The sequence below is a fragment of the Amblyraja radiata genome, chromosome 12 (genome assembly GCF_010909765.2).
Source record: "Amblyraja radiata isolate CabotCenter1 chromosome 12, sAmbRad1.1.pri, whole genome shotgun sequence".
Taxonomy (NCBI): domain Eukaryota; kingdom Metazoa; phylum Chordata; class Chondrichthyes; order Rajiformes; family Rajidae; genus Amblyraja; species Amblyraja radiata.
In genome coordinates this window covers 4,270,351-4,289,555 of record NC_045967.1, presented here as the reverse complement: position 1 = coordinate 4,289,555, position 19,205 = coordinate 4,270,351, and the positions used below count along the sequence as shown (strand labels likewise).

The following is a 19,205-nucleotide window of genomic DNA, read 5'->3' as shown; positions in this document are numbered from 1 at the left end:
TAGTGGAACATCTCACAGACGGACAATAGACATTGTTCTAGATATACAATACAATGCATATAATATACAAGGGCTTGGCATCAGAGTTAGAACAAACTGATCTATATTTCACCATTGATGTTTCAATTTTGCATACTTCTTTTACGTCATCATTATCCAGATCCCCACTTCTACAAGAAACCCCCGATAATAACCTGACTGAGCTCCCTCCCTCTTAACTGCCTCCATTGAAAGTTATCCAAAATACATAATGTGGAAGTTCCTAACTATGGTAGATGCGGCTAAGATCAATAGCATTAATAAAATGATATTCTGTTATGAGCTGACGTGATCTTGGAGTGTATGTCACAATATTGGTAAAAGATCGAACTGGATCGATCTTTTTAGGAAAGCAATAACACAGTTGAACAGTACAATGGAATACTAGCTTGAGCGATGAGAAATTAGGTCTGGTAGAATTTCCAGAAGAGGGAAAGACCAAAAGTATTGCAAACACAAGCTGGGAGAGCTGGATTTAAAGCATCTCTGGCATATCCAAATTGGGGCAAGAGAATGGATGAAAGGTTTGTGAAGTGATGATTTGGTCATTTATTGAAAATGTAATGTAATTAGTTTAAAAAAAAAAAGATTAATTCTAAAATTTAGACATTTACTATGTCACAACACACCATACCCAGCTTCATTTATTGTCAAAATAGTTTCATGTGTCATTGAGACATGTAAAATTTCACAAAAATAATTAAAATATTGGAATTACTAAAAATAAACCAAGAAACTCAAACTGCTTATTGAAACCATTAAACCTCAATTAAAAAACATAACTTCAGAATGTTCATACTTTGCTTCATGAAATCCACTTGCAAATGAATCGGTTCTAAGATTCTCCACTAAATTTAAACTGAGAAAGAATCTGAGAGCAGTTTCATCAGCATAAAAGGTGGACAATATTAGCAAGCCTCCCCCCCCCTCCCCCCCCCCCCCACAATGAAATTACTGGCAGAGCTAAGACAGTAGGTATGGAGCTGCTACATTCATGTTGGAGTATTGAAACCTACTAAAAGATATGCTGAGAAATTTCAGAAATAATGTGAAAAGTTGCCAGGAACTTTCCTCCCATTGTTATTTCCAGCAAAAATAGGGGATAGTGTGTTAACCTTTATATCACCACCTGGTGGTGAACAAAATCAATGTCACATGTTAACTTTACTGAAGACTGACATTTTTCTATTTTTAATTCCTCTGCTTTTCCAGGGAGATGAAAATGATTTTTTTAATATGATTTTCACATGATTCTCCACACTTTGAAAGACGAGAGAGAACACGACATTATGTAGATTATGTCCCTAATGACACTTTGTAGATTATAGTATCAAAAACATTAGACGACGACCAATAAATAAATATACACAATTCCAATCATGGTAGGAAGAATTATAAACATGCAAATTGTAAATTAACATTTATATTGAAAATACTAACAATCCAATACTACCAATAGATGGATAATAGAATACAAGCATTCTGCTATAGCACATATTTGCATTACAAGTGAACGATGAATCAGGGAACCAGGGGCAAATTTGTGATACATGAGAATAATAACTTGATAATTGAGTGTCTAAAAATGTCCAGCGTCTTAACCCACTTTCCCCATTGATGAGATTTTGCATACAAGAAGTTTCTCAGGAACACAACTATCGCATTATAGCAGACCTACCTGTACTTTGCAAATGTAGGTAAATGTAATTACTTACCACTTGACCATTATGAGGGTTCTTATGTGCATAGGGGGGACCCCGGATGTGATTCCACATCTGACCAGAGGTCATTGCAAGTACAAAGCACTGCAAGTGCAAACAGAAAATAAATGTGACAACTTTTGATACATCACACTTGCCAAGAGAATTTTCAGATAACAACACATTTGCCCACATTATTGCTCCAAGTTGATGCTGAATATGACCAGCATGGGGAATAATTAATTTGTGACTCAAATTGAACACAATATCTCCTTCAGCAGTGTGATTTAATAACCAGAATACCAAGAACAAATTCACACAGATTCCTGTACATAAGAGAAATGAGGGGAAATAAATTTGGATGGAGGAAGTTTGTAAAATCAAAAGCTGATTCTTTTTATGTTCTCACAGAAATTTTCAATGTTTCAGGAATGAAATACCTAATTTTATTTTTTATTGTCCCAAGCATCATTAATAGGCAACTTACTTTTTCAAATATTAAATATCTGTGGTAGATGAAGAAATTACCAATTAGGACTAGATTAAAACAAAGACCTCACAGATTTAATGTCAGTATCTAATGTACTGCATCTCTCAATTTTATTCTTAAAAGTATCGCTGTTTTATTGAATTATTTTTAGTCATGGAATTTCAACAGAATTGAAGCTATGTTATCTAGTTGTTCACAACCAACCACAAAGGAAACACAGAAGTAAATGTGTACCCACCAAAGCAACAAAAGCCCAGCCATTTTTGTTGTACAGGAAGTCAAGGTTATTCCGCCTTAGATATACGAGTCCACCAATTATAGCAAGTAAAAATCCCAACATCAAAGGACCGGCATAGTTCGGTGGCCTTATCACACGGATCTGTTTGAAATAAAGAGGCAATCTTCATTTTGCTATGACTTTACAACAATTAAAGTAATCGTTTTATTAAACTATACACTAAAAGACTCCCTTTTAATTACGTATTTCAATTGTAAAAATCATGCCTCAAAGCAAAAAACTGGAAATGCAAAATATAAATCAAAAACTAGAATTACACTGCAAGCAGCATCAGTGAAGTGGAAATGAAACTCTACAACGTTATATTTCAATTCTAATTCAACATCAACTAAGTTTCTGCTGAGATGCAATCTGAACACCATGTGTATTTAAAATATTTTGTTTTTAATGTCAAATCATAAAGCTCATCTCCATCTAACAATCTTATGAAGTACTAATAACAGTAAGCATTTTATTTATCTCTCAGATGTATTACCAAATTAAATCTGCCTGAACATAAAAGATTCCTTAATTCTCCTATTTTATCCTAGTGGTATCTGAATGAAGCTGACCTATTCAGAGGTCTTATATGCATACACGGTTTGTGCTGATATCCTCCCTAGAATCTGTCAAAACAATAATATGGATTATAATGTCCTAGTCAGTTTTTGTTGTTGAAAGTTTCCTCAGGAAAATCACAGAAACTGATTAATATTTACTCGTAGGCCTACACTTTACCCATTACAAACCATTCCCAATTAGTCTGATAAAGATGGTGCTGGGCTGGGAAAATACTCTCACAATGCTATAACAGAATTTATGTAACTTTGACCTGATGATAATAAAACTAACAGAAATACAAAACTAACATTAAAAACATCTCCAAGTTTGTGGATGACACAAAGCTAGGTGGCAATGGTGAGGAGGATGCTATGAGGCTGCAGGGTGACTTGGATGGGTTGGGTGAGTGGGCAGATACATGGCAGATGCAGTATAGTGTGAGGTTATCCACTTTGGTGGCAAGAACAAGGCAGATTATTATCTGAATGGTGCCAGATTAGGAAAAGGGGAGGTGCAACGAGACCTGGGTGTGCTTGTAGATCAGTCACTGAAAGAAAGCATGCAGGTACAGCAGGCAGTGATGAAAGCAAATGGCATGTTGGACTTCATAGCAAGAGGATTTGAGTGTAGGAGGAAGGATGTCCTATTGCAGTTGTACTGGTGAAAGCACATGGAGTATTGTGTGCAGTTTTGATATCCTAATTTGAGGAAGGACATTCTTGCTATTGAGAGGTGCAGAGTAGGTTCACCAGGTTAATTCCCAGGATGGCACGGTTGACATATGATGAAAGAATGGATCGACTCGCCTCATATTCACTGGAATTTAGAAGGATGAGAGGTTATCTTATAGAAACATATAAATTTCTTAAGGGATTGGACAGGCTAGATGCAGGAAACATGTTCCCGATGTTGGGGTATTCCAGAACCAGGGGCCATAGTTTAAGAATAAGAGGTTGGCTATTTACAACGGTGATGAGGAAAAAGTTTTTCACCCAGAGTTGTGAATCTGTGGAATTCTCTGCCACAGAAGGATGTTTTCAAGAGTTAGATTTAGCTCTTAGGGCTAACAGAATCAAGGGATATGGGGAGAAAGCAGGAAAGGGGGAATGATTTTGGATGATCAACTATGATCATATTGAATGGCGGTGTTGGCTCGAAGGGCCGAATGGCCTACTCCTGCACCTATTTTCTATGTTTAAGTCAGGTCATGTGACCTTGGAAATAACACTGTTTCTGTGCACATGATGCCTCCTCAATCTTCACAATTGTGAATGTCATAATTTGGGAGGTGCAATCTCAAAGACTTATTGTATGGATGAAATGTATCTCGTGACAGAGAATAACCACCTAAGTACTGTAGGGGTGTTGTTCGATGTTAATGCAAGACATTACTCTTAGGAAAGGTAGAATATTGGAGAAATATATTCGTAGATACAAAATGGTTCTAATTGTCTTGGTTTTCTCTCCAATTTCCATACCAAAACATCAATTGTTCTCCAGTACCATTCAAATGGCTATCATTCATTTGACAAAAATATTCTAATACAATTGAGGTGTCAGTTAGAAGACATCCACGTCTTTATACAACATCCTCAAATACCCCTTCATTATAATTCAAACTAAGATTGATTTCAGTCTGAAAAGCTCATCCATTATTGGATCGACTCTTGGAAAGGAAGGACATTAGTTTGCAGGATGTGGAATCGGTATGGGTAGAGCTGCGAAACACTAAGGGGCAGAAAACGCTGGTGGGTGTTGTGTACAGGCCACCTAACAGTAGTAGTGAAGTTGGAGATGGTATCAAACAGGAAATTAGAAATGCGTGCGACAAAGGCAAAACCGTTATAATGGGTGACTTCAATCTACATATAGATTGGGTGAATCAAATTGGCAGGGGTGCTGAGGAAGAGGATTTTTTGGAATGTATGCGGGATAGTTATCTAAATCAACATTTAGAGGAACCAACGAGAGAGCAGGCTATTTTAGACTGGGTATTGAGTAATGAGGAAGGGTTAGTTAGCAGTCTTGTTGTACGTGCCCCCTTGGGCAAGAGTGACCATAATATGGTTGAGTTCTTCATTAGGATGGAGAGTGACATTGTTAATTCAGAAACAATGGTTCTGAACTTAAAGAAAGGTAACTTTGAGGGTATGAGACGTGAAATGGCCAAGATTGACTGGCAATTAATTCTAAAAGGGTTGACGGTGGATATGCAATGGAAGACATTTAAAGACTGCATGGATGAACTACAAAAATTGTTCATCCCAGTTTGGCAAAAGAATAAATCAGGGAAGGTAGTGCATCCGTGGATAACAAGGGAAATCAGGGATAGTATCAAAGCGAAGGATGATGCGTACAAATTAGCCAGAAAAAGCAGCATACCGGAGGACTGGGAGAAACTCAGAGACCAGCAGAGGAGGACAAAGGGCTTAATTAGGAAAGGAAAAATAGATTATGAAAGAAAACTGGCAGGGAACATAAAAACTGACTGCAAAAGTTTTTATAGATATGTGAAAAGAAAGAGATTAGTTAAAACAAATGTAGGTCCCTTGCAGTCAGAAACGGGTGAGTTGATCATGGGGAACAAGGATATGGCGGACCAATTGAATAACTACTTTGGTTCCGTCTTCACTAAGGAAGACATAAATAATCTGCCGGAAATAGCAGGGGACCGCGGGTCAAAGGAGTTGGAGGAATTGAGTGAAATCCAGGTTAGCCGGGATGTGGTGTTGGGTAAATTAAATGGATTAAAGGCCGATAAATCCCCAGGGCCAGATAGGCTGCATCCCAGAGTACTTAAGGAAGTAGCTCCAGAAATAGTGGATGCATTAGTAATAATCTTTCAAAACTCTTTAGATTCTGGAGTAGTTCCTGAGGATTGGTGGGTAGCAAACGTAACCCCACTTTTTAAGAAGGGAGGGAGAGAGAAAACGGGGAATTACAGACCAGTTAGTCTAACATCGGTAGTGGGGAAACTGCTAGAGTCAGTTATTAAAGATGGGATAGCAGCACGTTTGGAAAGTGGTGAAATCATTGGACAAAGTCAGCATGGATTTACAAAAGGTAAATCATGTCTGACGAACCTTATAGAATTTTTCGAGGATGTAACTAGTAGCATGGATAGGGGAGAACCAGTGGATGTGGTGTATCTGGACTTCCAGAAGGCTTTCGACAAGGTCCCACATAAGAGATTAGTTTACAAACTTAAAGCACATGGCATTGGGGGTTCAGTATTGATGTGGATAGAGAACTGGCTGGCAAACAGGAAGCAAAGAGTAGGAGTAAACGGGTCCTTTTCACAATGGCAGGCAGTGACTAGTGGGGTACCGCAAGGCTCAGTGCTGGGACCCCAGCTATTTACAATTTATATTAATGATCTGGATGAGGGAATTGAAGGCAACATCTCCAAGTTTGCGGATGACACTAAGCTGGGGGGCAGTGTTAGCTGTGAGGAGGATGCTAGGAGACTGCAAGGTGACTTGGATAGGCTGGGTGAGTGGGCAAATGTTTGGCAGATGCAGTATAATGTGGATAAATGTGAGGTTATCCATTTTGGTGGCAAAAACAGGAAAGCAGACTATTATCTAAATGGTGGCCGACTAGGAAAAGGGAAGATGCAGCGAGACCTGGGTGTCATGGTACACCAGTCATTGAAAGTGGGCATGCAGGTGCAGCAGGCAGTGAAGAAAGCGAATGGTATGTTAGCTTTCATAGCAAAAGGATTTGAGTATAGGAGCAGGGAGGTTCTACTGCAGTTGTACAGGGTCTTGGTGAGACCACACCTGGAGTATTGCGTACAGTTTTGGTCTCCAAATCAGAGGAAGGACATTATTGCCATAGAGGGAGTGCAGAGAAGGTTCACCAGACTGATTCCTGGGATGTCAGGACTGTCTTATGAAGAAAGACTGGATAGACTTGGTTTATACTCTCTAGAATTTAGGAGATTGAGAGGGGATCTTATAGAAACTTACAAAATTCTTAAGGGGTTGGACAGGCTAGATGCAGGAAGATTGCTCCCGATGTTGGGGAAGTCCAGGACAAGGGGTCACAGCTTAAGGATAAGGGGGAAATCCTTTAAAACTGAGATGAGAAGAACTTTTTTCACACAGAGAGTGGTGAATCTCTGGAACTCCCTGCCACAGAGGGTAGTCGAGGCCAGTTCATTGGCTATATTTAAGAGGGAGTTAGATGTGGCCCTTGTGGCTAAGGGGATCAGAGGGTATGGGGAGAAGGCAGGTACGGGATACTGAGTTGGATGATCATATTGAATGGCGGTGCAGGCTCGAAGGGCCGAATGGCCTACTCCTGCACCTAATTTCTATGTTTCTATGTTTCTATTAATTGAAATTGGGGAGTTCTCCTTAGCAGAGCTGCCAGGTTTTGTCAGAGCATTTCAGTATTCTAGTACCTGAAAATCAGTATTGTGCTGAGGAAATTACACGGTGCCATTTTGCTGGAATTTTAAAAAAAAATGTATGTGTGGTCATACCCATGTAAGAGTACAAGAATGCATAACTTTGCAACCAATTAACATGTCTTCTAAGCACCTTACTTGACAGTGCATTCATTGCCATCTCTTTGTACACTTCTGTTTGGACGGCTATTTCCTGCTTTTAGCACCAGATGATGATGTAGAAGCCATTTTGGAAGCCTCCCTCTCCCTCCACTCTTTCCCTCCCTCTCCGCTTCCTTTTTTCCCTCCCTCCCTCTCTTATTCCCTCCCTCCCAGAACAGTCTGTGACCCATAGCGCAGTGGCCATAGCACTATGTGTAAAGGCAATAGCGCTCCAGCTGGTAGCGCTATATTTAGAACTAGGCTGTGGGCCGAGAAGCTTTTTCGTTCAAGTTCGTGACCCAACTCACGGAACTACCTGAATTTTCGAGTAGCAATTGTCCAATCAATGCACGTTTGACATTGAGGTCGGACGCAAATTGACCAATCCCGCGCTTTGTTTTATGGTCAGCGAGGACCCTGGAATCATGGCTGCCTCATCACATAAATAGCAAAGTCAAGGTTTCCAAGGAGTAAAGGTAATGCTAACCTTGCTGATCATATTGTTTTTCAATTGATTTATCTTTATAAAGTTATGATGTGAACTGTTAAATAAAATTGATAAATAACAAATGTAGAACTAGGGTTAGGATTAGGGCCAGTTTGTTATTCAGTCTGTTGGTCGGTCAGTCAGTCGGTTGGTTGGGCTTGTTGGTAGGCCGATGGATGCTGTGGTTATGACTTTCTCCTCATTTATATTTTATCTAAATCTGTGCAAAATTTCAAGTAGTTCTGAGACATGGGTCACGAAAGTTAAATTCTAGACACATTTTTGATGCTCGGCCCACAGCCTAAACCCAAGGCGCTGTTCGTTTAAATTCAAGTCAAGTCAGATTTATTTGTCGTGTGCACAATAAAGTGCAGTGAAATGAACTTGCCAGCAGCGGTACTATAAAAATAAGAACACACAATACACAAAATTTAACACAAACATCCACCACTGTGGTGGAAGGCACAAAGTTTAGTCAGTCCTCCTCCATTTTCCCCGTGGTCGGGACCACAACACTCTGCAGTCGCCGCTGCGGGCGGCCAGATGTGCAGACAAGGTAAGTCCTGAATCGGTGCTTCCTTACCGGAGAACGCGGCTTCAAGATGGTGTAGGCCGAAGGCCGGCGGTCGAAGATCTAAAGTCCCTGCCGCGCCGCAGTTAGAAGCACCGCAGACCGCAGGGCTGGCAGTCGGAGCTCTTCTCCAGGGATCCCCGGCGAGGGATCCCGTTCCGGATGCTGCGTCTCCGCCGCGCCCGCGGTTAGAGGTAGGCCGCAGGCCGGCGGTTGGAGCTCTTCTCCTCCGGGGTCCCCAACGAGGGATCCCAGGCTCCGAACACCGCACCAGCTGGAGCTCCGCAGACCGTGGCTTCAGGCTGCCGCAGGCCAGCGAACGGAGCATTCCTTCCGGCGACCCCTGGTGAAGGCTCGCCCGCTCCGTGATGAAAAGATTTACGCTGCGCCCGCTGCTGAAGCCCCGGGCACGTCTCCGGGAAAGGCCGCAGGGATCCTTTGTGTTAGGCGACATGGAAAAAGTCGCCTCTCCGTGGAGGAGGGCAGCAAAACGGTTTCCCCCTTAACCCCCCCCCCCCCCCCCCCACACACACAAGACACACCGAGAAACATTAAGACACACATTGGGACATACTAAAAAAAAAACAAAAAAAAAGTAGAAAAAGCTAACACGCTGCTGGCAGGGCAGCCGGCTCGCAGCGCCCCCACCGAGTGCTGTTTAAACCTGGCAGATCAAAGCTTGCAAAAATAATCATCCATATCTTGAAATTTAAAATACTAATAGATTTAATCTGCTATAATTTTTAAGCATCAAGATGTAGGTATGTTGCAAAGCGTACCTGAAGCGTCGCTGAAAATCTGTCGCTGCGGGTGTGCGCGATTTTGGCGCCGTTTAGAGGGGGGCAGGTTTAAAGAGCGATTTTCTCTAGGCTGTTCAAATCGAAGATGTTCAGCCTTGTTAATTATTAACGAAAAATCGCTGGAAGACCCCGTCGCAAAAGCTATTATTAGTTTTAAAGGCCTCGTATAATAGTTATAGTAGTTTAAAAATCAATCTCTAAACCCGCAAACAACGGCAGCCGTCAGGGTCTCATAGAGCAAACCACAGAAGGTATGTAGCTTATTTTTACATTAAAAAGGGCTTCTTAAGATCCCTTTATACAAAGTTTAATATTGCGAGTAGCTCATTTTGGCCCCATTATATCCCGCAGTATTTTTCTGGGCATTTGAGGGCACAAATCTACCGCAATGTGAACGTTCTAAACCAGCGCGTTCACAGGATCCCATTAGAAAGCTGATTTTAAATGGACTTTAATTTACAGCAATTGAACACTGAATTCCTTCCATTTGGCCTATAAATTAATGTAAATGAGATTTTAAAATCATGTTTTATTGTGAATTATTTATGAATATTATTTGCACACTTAGGCTATTTAAAAATGTTAATCATTTATTAAGAAATGGATAGATGTTTAGATCTAGTAATTGAAGTTTGAAATAAGCTACACTTGGGTAACTAACTAATTATATGCTTTAATTTCAGGTCATCCAAGTAAGATTATTTTATATTTGTTTCAGAATGCTTCAATCTATGATAACTGAAAATTTCATTCAGTTCTCTTAATTTTTAAGAAAGTTATGGGCTTTTGACTGTCCACGATCACAGCTTTTTTGTTACGTCCATAGAAAGTCAATAGGGAACAAGATGCTAATTTCCGAGTATGAAAATGGCCATAACATTTTAAATACATGAGATATGAAAGTGAATTAGGTGTCAAATTAAACTTCTTTTTATGCTTTATCTGATGGGATAAATTACAGACTTGATTTTTTAAATCTCAAAATTTTGTAACATTGCTACAAGATGAAGCAGGAAGTTGGGCCGATTTAAAAAAAATCCGTATTTTACAAAGCAAATCCGTACATCCGTATTCTTATCACATTTCCATACAAAATACGGAAAATCCGCACTACTTGGCAGCTCTGCCTTAGCTTTTGAATTCAGACCTGAAACAGAACTACTGGTGCATTACTATGAAAATGCACATAATAAACAAACTCTAAAAAATGCACAGCAGATATTCATTTGAAAGATGCATGGGCAATGACATTCTGCTGCTCATTTTGAAGATGCAATTTTGCCAGTTTGTTATTTTTCAAAACAGGTTTACTGGAAGAGATCAATGCGTCCACATGCACAGAGACACACACCAATCACTTACATTTATCTCTGTCCGATCAGCAATCCAGCGTGCAATTTGTTCAGCTGCAAATCCTCGAACTTGAAGCTCATAAGTGTCTGCCCGTTTTGGTTTACCCTTAGCTGGAAAATGCATGAAAGTTGGTGCAGAATTCATATTGAGCTGGGTAAGAAAAATAAAAGTAATTAAGATTATTAATAATAAACCAATACCAGATTTATTTCAATATTGTTTAGACAGTATTCCCTTTTAAATAAATGCAGCAACACTTGTTGATCTGAGGTTCCGAAGTGCCTGCAGCCCTTCAGTAGTTTACTTTTGTCATTCTCATCTATGGCAGAATTTACAATTACAGATACAGGCCAATCAGCCTGAAAAATCTACGTTTATTCTTCACAGAAGCCAGTTTCCAACAATTGTGTAACTTTTGGCCGTTCTGGACACAATGGTCAGTCCATTTTTACTATGGACATCTAATCTCTGCGTTGCAGAGCAGGATGGCTCATTAGTTCTTTGGTGCCCCCTGCTGCACCCCATCTCTTGTCTGGCTGAACTTGTTCTCTCAGTGAATTCTTCTAATGGCTAGTGAAATCAAGGGATATGGGGTGAAGGCAGGCACGGGTTATTGATTGGGGACGATCAGCCATTACAATGAATGGCGGCACTGGCTCGAAGGGCCGAATGGCCTCTTCCTGCACCTATTTACTATGTTTCTATGTAATAACGGGTCTTCAATCTGTAACGTTAATTGCTTAGTGAACCACAGATGCCGCCTGATTTTTGAGTGTTTCTAGTAGTTTATGCAACTTTGCAAACTCTGGGGACCCATATAGGTCCAAGCTTTGTTTGTCTCTTCATAGGGTATGTGGGGTAGTCTTACTTTCAGTTTTGTTTGCAACCCCTCACTCCTTTTTACATCACAAAAATTAGACTGTCAATGCTGCTTTCCATGCCTGTACAAAATTCGATGTTTCACCAGGTTTGTTGCTATCTTCTACACGGCCCTCATTCTCACATGGTCCATCCCTTCACTTGCTCAAGGACCCATTTTCTTGTTCGATTTCCAAATTCCCCCCCCCCCCCCCCCACTGTTTTGATGAAAGATTTTGGACCTGGATCCATGCCTGACATGCAAACGTCTCGCATTTTTAATTTGAATACAAGGCATTACTTATATTTGTTTCAAATAACATTACTATTGTTTAAAATACTGAAAACAATTGAATAAAAAGGTCAACTAACCTGATGAAATACATCAGAGCCTTCGTCAAAGTCCACCAAAGCAAAGAAAAGTTTATTCACAAAGGAGCTTGAGTAACGCCAGGAGTTGGCCAGGATCTGATATTCTTCATCCACTTGCCTTTCAAAAATAAAAATAAGATTCAAATGTGCTCAGTTAAATTCAAAACAATTATTAATAGACTTATCGCTATAGTGCACTTATATGATTAAAAAAGGTAGCCACATACTTGCAAACAGAGCACTGACGCTGTGGCTGTAAAGCAGTGAACATCACCACAATAGAGTAATTCCTTGGCGGAGCCTTCACAAATCGACGGAATTTATCGCCATTCATCCGGATTACAGCTCGTCTGTTTGCCCATTCCACTAACTGCCCTACTTTTTCAGATAGAAGTGTCTATCAAGCCAAACAAAAACAAGGTATAATTGTGCGTTACAAATCTTAATTTAATTAATTGCAAGCAAATCTTCATACAGCTAAACAATTCACAAAAAAATGGACATTTTAGTCTTATGGATTTGTATCTCTTCCTATAAAGATGAATTACTTTTATCTGATACAGGTTTCACTGACACATCATTATTAGCTCTAAGTTTTATGGGTGACAGAGTTGCACTTGAACACAGTTCCAAGTGTTAACTTAAAATTTGAACATTGACGTGCTGAACGTTACCCTATTCTATTGCTAATACTATTAGCTACCGGTAATAGTTTTAACAATTTTCAAAGGCTGACCCGGGGAAACCAGCTAACTAGCAATTTATTTTAATGAATAACTTTACGAACGGCTTGTCTAATTTGTTTGTTCATCTTAGCTTTATATTTTAATATCCAGACTTACAAATTATCCAAAATCATTAACAAGCCTGAAGTACTTGGTTACCATCAATTATAAATCTCATGCTCTGCTGGATTGTTTCTGATTTGCAAACACTTAATCCATCTGCCTGGTAATTTAAAATAGATATTTTATTTGACTGATGCACGTCTCAATCATCAAAATTATATACTCTATACGTCAGAGCATAGCCTTACTATACAGTAAACCCTTGCTAAAACAGACCATGGGGGATGGGAAGAGGGGAATGGTGTCCGTTATTGCCATTTGTTCATTTAAACACAGTAAGGTATTATCATTGCATGCAGCTGAAACAAAGATCTGCAGATGATGGTTAATACGCAAAACGACACAAAATACTGGAGTAACTCAGCGGGTCAGACAGCTTCTGTGCAGAATGTGGATAGGGTACGTTCTGACTTCAAACTTCAAACTTCTTCAGTGTGCTCAGTTACTCCAGGACCTGGTCATATTTCACCTTTAAACTAGGCACCGATGCTGCTGGTCTGTCTGCTCCAGCGAGATCCTTCCATCATCTACTTTGCCGCCTGGCTAATGATGCTGTGTCGCGGCCCACGCCACTGCCCTTAGCCGTCAGCTCCGTCACCCCACCCGCTCCACCACTCTTCCATCTCTCCTGCAGCCACCGACATCCTCCAAGGTGGAGTATCCTGGCGACTCGGGGCGATGAGGAGGAGGCAGTGGAGGTGGGAAGGAAAGGCCGAGTGGACTAAGCGACGGGAGGAGATGGCGGAGGCGGTGGCACTGGAGCGGAGAGCAGACAAAACGATGGAAGAAGAGGCAGCCGGTGAGAGGAGAGGGAGCTCCACGCTGACCGAGCATGTTCTGTTGGTGGCGGTGGTCTGACGAAAGCGCAGTACCCATGGGCTACAACATGAGGCACAACAACAGCCAAGCTAACCGGATCATGCGATGGGTGAAGGGCTCATTGGTGCACCTTATGAATCAGGGACAGTGTCGGAAGCCATGGCTGGGGAGACCATGGAGCTGGGATGGTATCAGATGGTCCGTCCGCAGTAACCAAAATTCGTTACAAAGGGGTCTGTTACAACAAAGGTTTCCTATATAGCTCTGGGAAAAGCATAGTAGACTCAATAAAAAATAAACTATTCAGGCAAACTATGTCTTTTGCCATAATTTGTCTTTTACCTCTGCTGCATGTAGGTAGAAATCAGAGCTTTAATACAATAAACATTTCCACCATGAGTAATGCTGGTATGATGTTATTCATAAATGATAATATAAATGATGCGATTTGTTTGGCATTGTAATTTCTGTGCTGTTATAAGCAGACATTAAATTGAATCAATGTGTACACGTGCAAAATGCACTTTAATAATCGAACAAAGCAGCTGCTTGGATAAACATTGCCTGACTGCATATCAGCTCCACAAGAAAACATCAAGAATTGTAGTTTTCTCGTATACCTGATAGCTCCCTGGATTTGTTGAGCCATTTAATGTGCTATTTAAATTCAAGTTTCCGTTGTAGCTAGAGCCTGTGATACAAAGGTATCATGGAGCTGATTGAATCAGTTAGTTATTAACTCTTACATTGCCCCGCTCCCTGCCATGGATGCCCTCCACCGCAAACGGTGTCTGAGACGGGCCGGGAAAATCATCAAGGACCCCTCTCACCCTAACCATGGACTATTTGCCCTCCTCCCATGAGGGAGGCGGTACAGGAGCCTCAGGTCTCGCACAAGCAGGTTGAGGAACAGCTTTTTCAATAACACCATTACACTGCTGAACTCACAGTCCCGTCGCTAGCTATCTTTTATACTCTCCCATTTGTATACATTTATTTGCCTATGTACCAGTTTAATTCATCCACAGTGCACACATTGCTTAACCAGTATTTTTATTTCTACAATCTTGCACTATGACCAGACGCTAAACTGCATTTTGTTGTACCTGTACTCGTATTTGTGCAATGACAATAAAGTTGAATTGAATTGAATTGAATTTTAAACATAAGACATTCACGTTTTGCAGGTGACAACTTTTACTCTCTTGGGATATTTTCCCTTCATCTTTAATTCCTTCCTCAGCTAAAGGCAATCCTGGTTCAGATAGGATTCAAGCAAGAATATGCCTTTGGCCTAACAGCTTTCTCAATCTCTCTGCAATACTGCAGATGCTGGCTAAAATCGAAGGTAGGCACAAAATGCTGGAGTAACTCAGCGGGACATCTATGGAGAGAATGAATGGGTGACGTTTTGGGTCGAGACCCTTCTTCAGACTGATGTCAGGGGAGGGGGCAGGACAAAGATAGAATGTAGGCGGAGACAGTAGGACTGGTGGGGTAACTTGGAAGGGGGAGGGGATGGAGAGAGAAAGAGAGGGCTATCTGAAGTTAGAGAAGTACCGCTGGGGTGTAAAAGTGTACCCAAGTGAAATATGAGGTGCTGTTCCTCCAATTTGCGCTGGACCTCACTCAGACAATGGAGGTGGCCCAGGACAGAAAGGTCAGATTGGGAATGGGAGGAAGAGTTGAAATGCTGAGCAACCAGGAGATCAGGTAGGTTACGACAGACTGAGTTCAGTGAAACGATCGCCGAGCCTACGCTTGGTCTCGCTGATGTTGAGAAGTTGACACCTGGAACAGCGGATACAGTAGATGAGGTTGGAGGAGGTGCAAGTGAACCTCTGCCTCACCTGGAAAGACTGTTTGGGTCCTTGGATGGAGTCAAGGGGGGAGGTAAAGGGGCAGATGTTGCAATTCCTGCAGTTGCAGGGGAAAGTACCCGGGGAGGGGGTAGTTTGGGTGGGAAGAGACGAATTGACCAGGGAGTTACAGAGGGAACAGTCTCTGTGGAAAGCAGAAAGGGGTGGAGATGGGAAGATGTGGCCAGTAGTGGGATCCCATTGGAGTTGGCGAAAATGTCGGAGGATTATGTGCTGTTTGTGACGGCTGATGGAGTGGAAGGTGAAGTGCTTGTTACGAATAGGGGGAGGGAGAGTAAGAGCGGAGCTGCTGGATATTGTGGAGACCCTAGTGAGAGCCTCATCTATAATGGAAGAGGAGAACCCCTGTTCCCTAAAGAATGAGGACATGTCCGATGCCCTGGTATGGAACACCTCATCCTGGGCGCAGATGCGGCGTAGACAGAGGAATTGGGAGTAGGGGATAGAGTCTTTACAGGAAGCAGGTTGGAAGAAGTGTTATCAAGATAGTTATGGGAGCCAGTAGGTTTGTAGTAGATGTTGGCAATAGTCTGTTTCCTGTGTTGGAGACGTCGAGATCTAGAAACGGTAGGGAGATTGTCCAGGTGAATTTGAGGGTACCGAACGGGACGCCTAATGATAGGGGGGAGATAGGGTGGAGTCGAGGTACGTGAAAATTAATTCGGTGGGACATGAACAAGCCGAAACAATGGGTCTGCAGGACAGTTCTGTTGGTGGATTTTGGGGAGAAGATAAAATCGGGCCGTGCGGGGCTGGTAAAAGATAAGGTTGGAGGCTTTAGAGGGCAGAGAGCCGGAAGTGATGAAATTAGTAATGGTGCTTGAGATTAAGGCCTGGTGCTCGTCTGTGGGGTCGTGGTCCAAGGAGGAGGTGTCTGAGAGTTGTTGCCTGACCTCAGTCTGGTAGAGGTCAGCGTGCCAGATTACCACGGCACCTCCCTTGTCGGCAGGTTTGATTACCTAGTCGGGGTTGCTGCAGAGTGAACGGAGGGCTGTACGTTCAGTGGGGGAGGAGTTTGAGTGAGTATGGGGAGTTGAGGCGGTTGATGTTCCGCCGACAGTTGGAAGTGAAAAGGTACAAAGAAGGTAGATGGCCATTTGCACCTTTTGCTTTGCACCAAAGTGAAATTGCTCCGCACAATAAACAGGAAACTGTTCAACATTTGTCTCTTGACGCTGGACGATCACTCCAACATAAGCTATAAAGTTGCAAGTGAACAATATTTGCATATATGTGTAGGAAGGACTTGCAGATGCTGGTTCACTCCGTAGACACAAAACGCTGGAATAGCTCAGTGGGACAGGCAGCAGTCTGAAGAAGGATCTCTACCATTCCTTCTCTCCTGACATTCTGAAGGGCCTCGAACTGAAACGTCACCCATTCCTTCTCTCTAGAGGATCTGAAGGGCTCGACCCGAAATGTCACTCATTCCTTTTCTCCAGAGATGCTGCCTGTCCCACTGAATTACTCCAGTATTTTGTGTCTATATTTAATATTTGCATATATGCACATTCAAAGACAGAGTTCGAAGTCACCACTGACTCATTTGCTAGAGTGCAGGAAAGATAGTGGGTAAGATAATTGACAATATGAATCAGCTTTCAAGTCTTGGAGTTTAGGATTGCTCTTGATGACAAAACTCATCACCACCTCCTACATGCCAACACACCTTTGACCAGAGGAAAATAATCCTTGAAGACCATGATCTCTAATCCGGCTAACAGCTCATGAGCCACTATGATCCTCATTGTTCTATGCAGTTTGGAGACTATAGATCACCCAAGACGTTAAACTATCGGCAATCAATCTTTGGAAAAAAATCCTAATCCACGTGGTAGGATAGGCAAACAAATGTTAGTGGTCTAGCCCAGCATCCGACCACTAAGCTCCGAATACCTCCAATAGGCACATCATATCATCTGTATGGTTGACATACCATACTCTGCTCAGACCTACAGGTATGGCGAGGTATTTCCGAAGGTAAGGAAAATCCTGATCTATTTTCAAAAACTCCTTGAAGAAAAACTAATACAAGTAGTTTTTCTAACAGGCAAAGAAATACACGTTAGCAGAGCAGGAACACACCACAAACTCTCCATGTACATTTCCCATTAATCCTCACCTGCACCCCACCCATGGAAAATCTGCAGATCCCATAAAGCCAGCTCAGGACCCATGGAACCGGAATAAAGGCCCTCAAGGGACTACTTTAGCAGATAACTGAAACATAACTACTTTAAATTATGTACAATAATAGAAGGCCAATTGTTACCACTCCATTTGTTTCACAAATACTGCACCAGGAAGTAAAACTTTCCTTGAAACACAAACGTTTGGAGTCTGAATTAGTTTTGTCATTGCTGTTAATTCACTCAGCACATTAGTTCAAACATAATTTTGCATTTGTAGAGGCAATGCAGACAACCCATTAATCTCTTTTCCCCCCCATCTTACAACTTGTTTATCTGTGACTTTCACAGGTTCTCTCTGCAGAGAAACGGCCCCGAATGTTCCCAGCATATTGTTTGTGCCTAAATGTAGATATTTGGCCAGCCCAGAGGCTGCAAACACATACATCTTGATGCGGAATCATTGCCAATGATTTTTGTTTTATTTGGAAGGTTTGCTTAAAAAGGACTGGGCAAGATGAATTCTTCCATGTGTGAGGGTGCCCACTTCATTTAGTTTGTTTCTAATATAAAAGTACAGAATGGGGATAAATTATCGAGAGGTGTGTAGGAAGGAACTGCAGATGCTGGTTTACACTGAAGAGAGACACAAACTGCTGAAGTAACTCAGCGGGATAGGCAGCTTCTCTGGAGAGAAGGAATGGGCCGTTCATTCTATCTATCTTCTCTCCAGAGATGCTGCCTGTCCCGCTGTGTTGCTCCAGTATGTTGTGTCTACCTTCATTGATGACAAGGTGCCAGGCGAGAGTGGGGAGTAGACGCTTCCACCACTGGACACCCTGAGGCAGTTCACTCGGCCCATCCTGCTTGCTACCGCATCCGGGTTCCCCTCGTTTACCCGCTCACTTGTTTAAATCATTTAGTGCCCCTATTTTTCCAAACCTCTTTCTTCTTCTGCCCGTCGGACGGCATGGCGCAGCAGAGGAGGAGGAGGAGCAGCGGCAGCGCCACGGACAGCGGACTAACGGCCATCATCGCCTCTCGCCCAGCAGCAGCTCGGTGCGTCCGCGCCACAGGACGCGGGAACAGCGCGCTGACGTCACCGCGCACCGACGCACTGCTCCCTGGCATCTGATGATTGGCTGCCGCGGCCGGACACTGGGGCACATGCGGCCCCGCCATTGGTCAGCTCCTTCAGCATTTCCCATTGGCTCTCTGAATCTGAGGATGCCATAGCAACAGCAGCACAACCTGACGTGATGAAGAAGCGTTCAAGAAGGAACTGCAGATGCTGGAATATCGAAGGTACACAAAATTGCTGGGGAAACTCAGCGGGTGCAGCAGCATCTATGGAGCGAAGGAAATAGGCGACGTTTCGGGCCGAAACCCTTCTTCAGACTGATGTGGGGGGGGGGGGAAGAAGGAAGGAAAAGAGGAGAAGGAGCCCGAGGGCGGGCGGATGGGAG

At 42.4% G+C, this 19,205-nt stretch overlaps 1 protein-coding gene across 1 annotated transcript in view; it reads right to left on the bottom strand.

Annotated features, from left to right (window-relative positions):
• magt1 (magnesium transporter 1) overlaps window positions 1–18,929 on the bottom strand; it is a 36,545-nt gene extending 17,616 nt beyond the window's left edge. The window contains exons 1-6 of the mRNA XM_033030126.1: window positions 18,682–18,929; window positions 12,291–12,460; window positions 12,064–12,181; window positions 10,843–10,983; window positions 2,468–2,608; window positions 1,755–1,844 (exon numbers count right to left, since the gene is read on the bottom strand). Of these exons, the coding sequence (XP_032886017.1) occupies window positions 1,755–1,844; window positions 2,468–2,608; window positions 10,843–10,983; window positions 12,064–12,181; window positions 12,291–12,460; window positions 18,682–18,921 (900 nt within the window). The 5' untranslated portion in view covers window positions 18,922–18,929. The remainder of the gene's footprint in view (window positions 1–1,754; window positions 1,845–2,467; window positions 2,609–10,842; window positions 10,984–12,063; window positions 12,182–12,290; window positions 12,461–18,681) is intronic.
• Window positions 18,930–19,205: the final 276 nt, after the last annotated feature.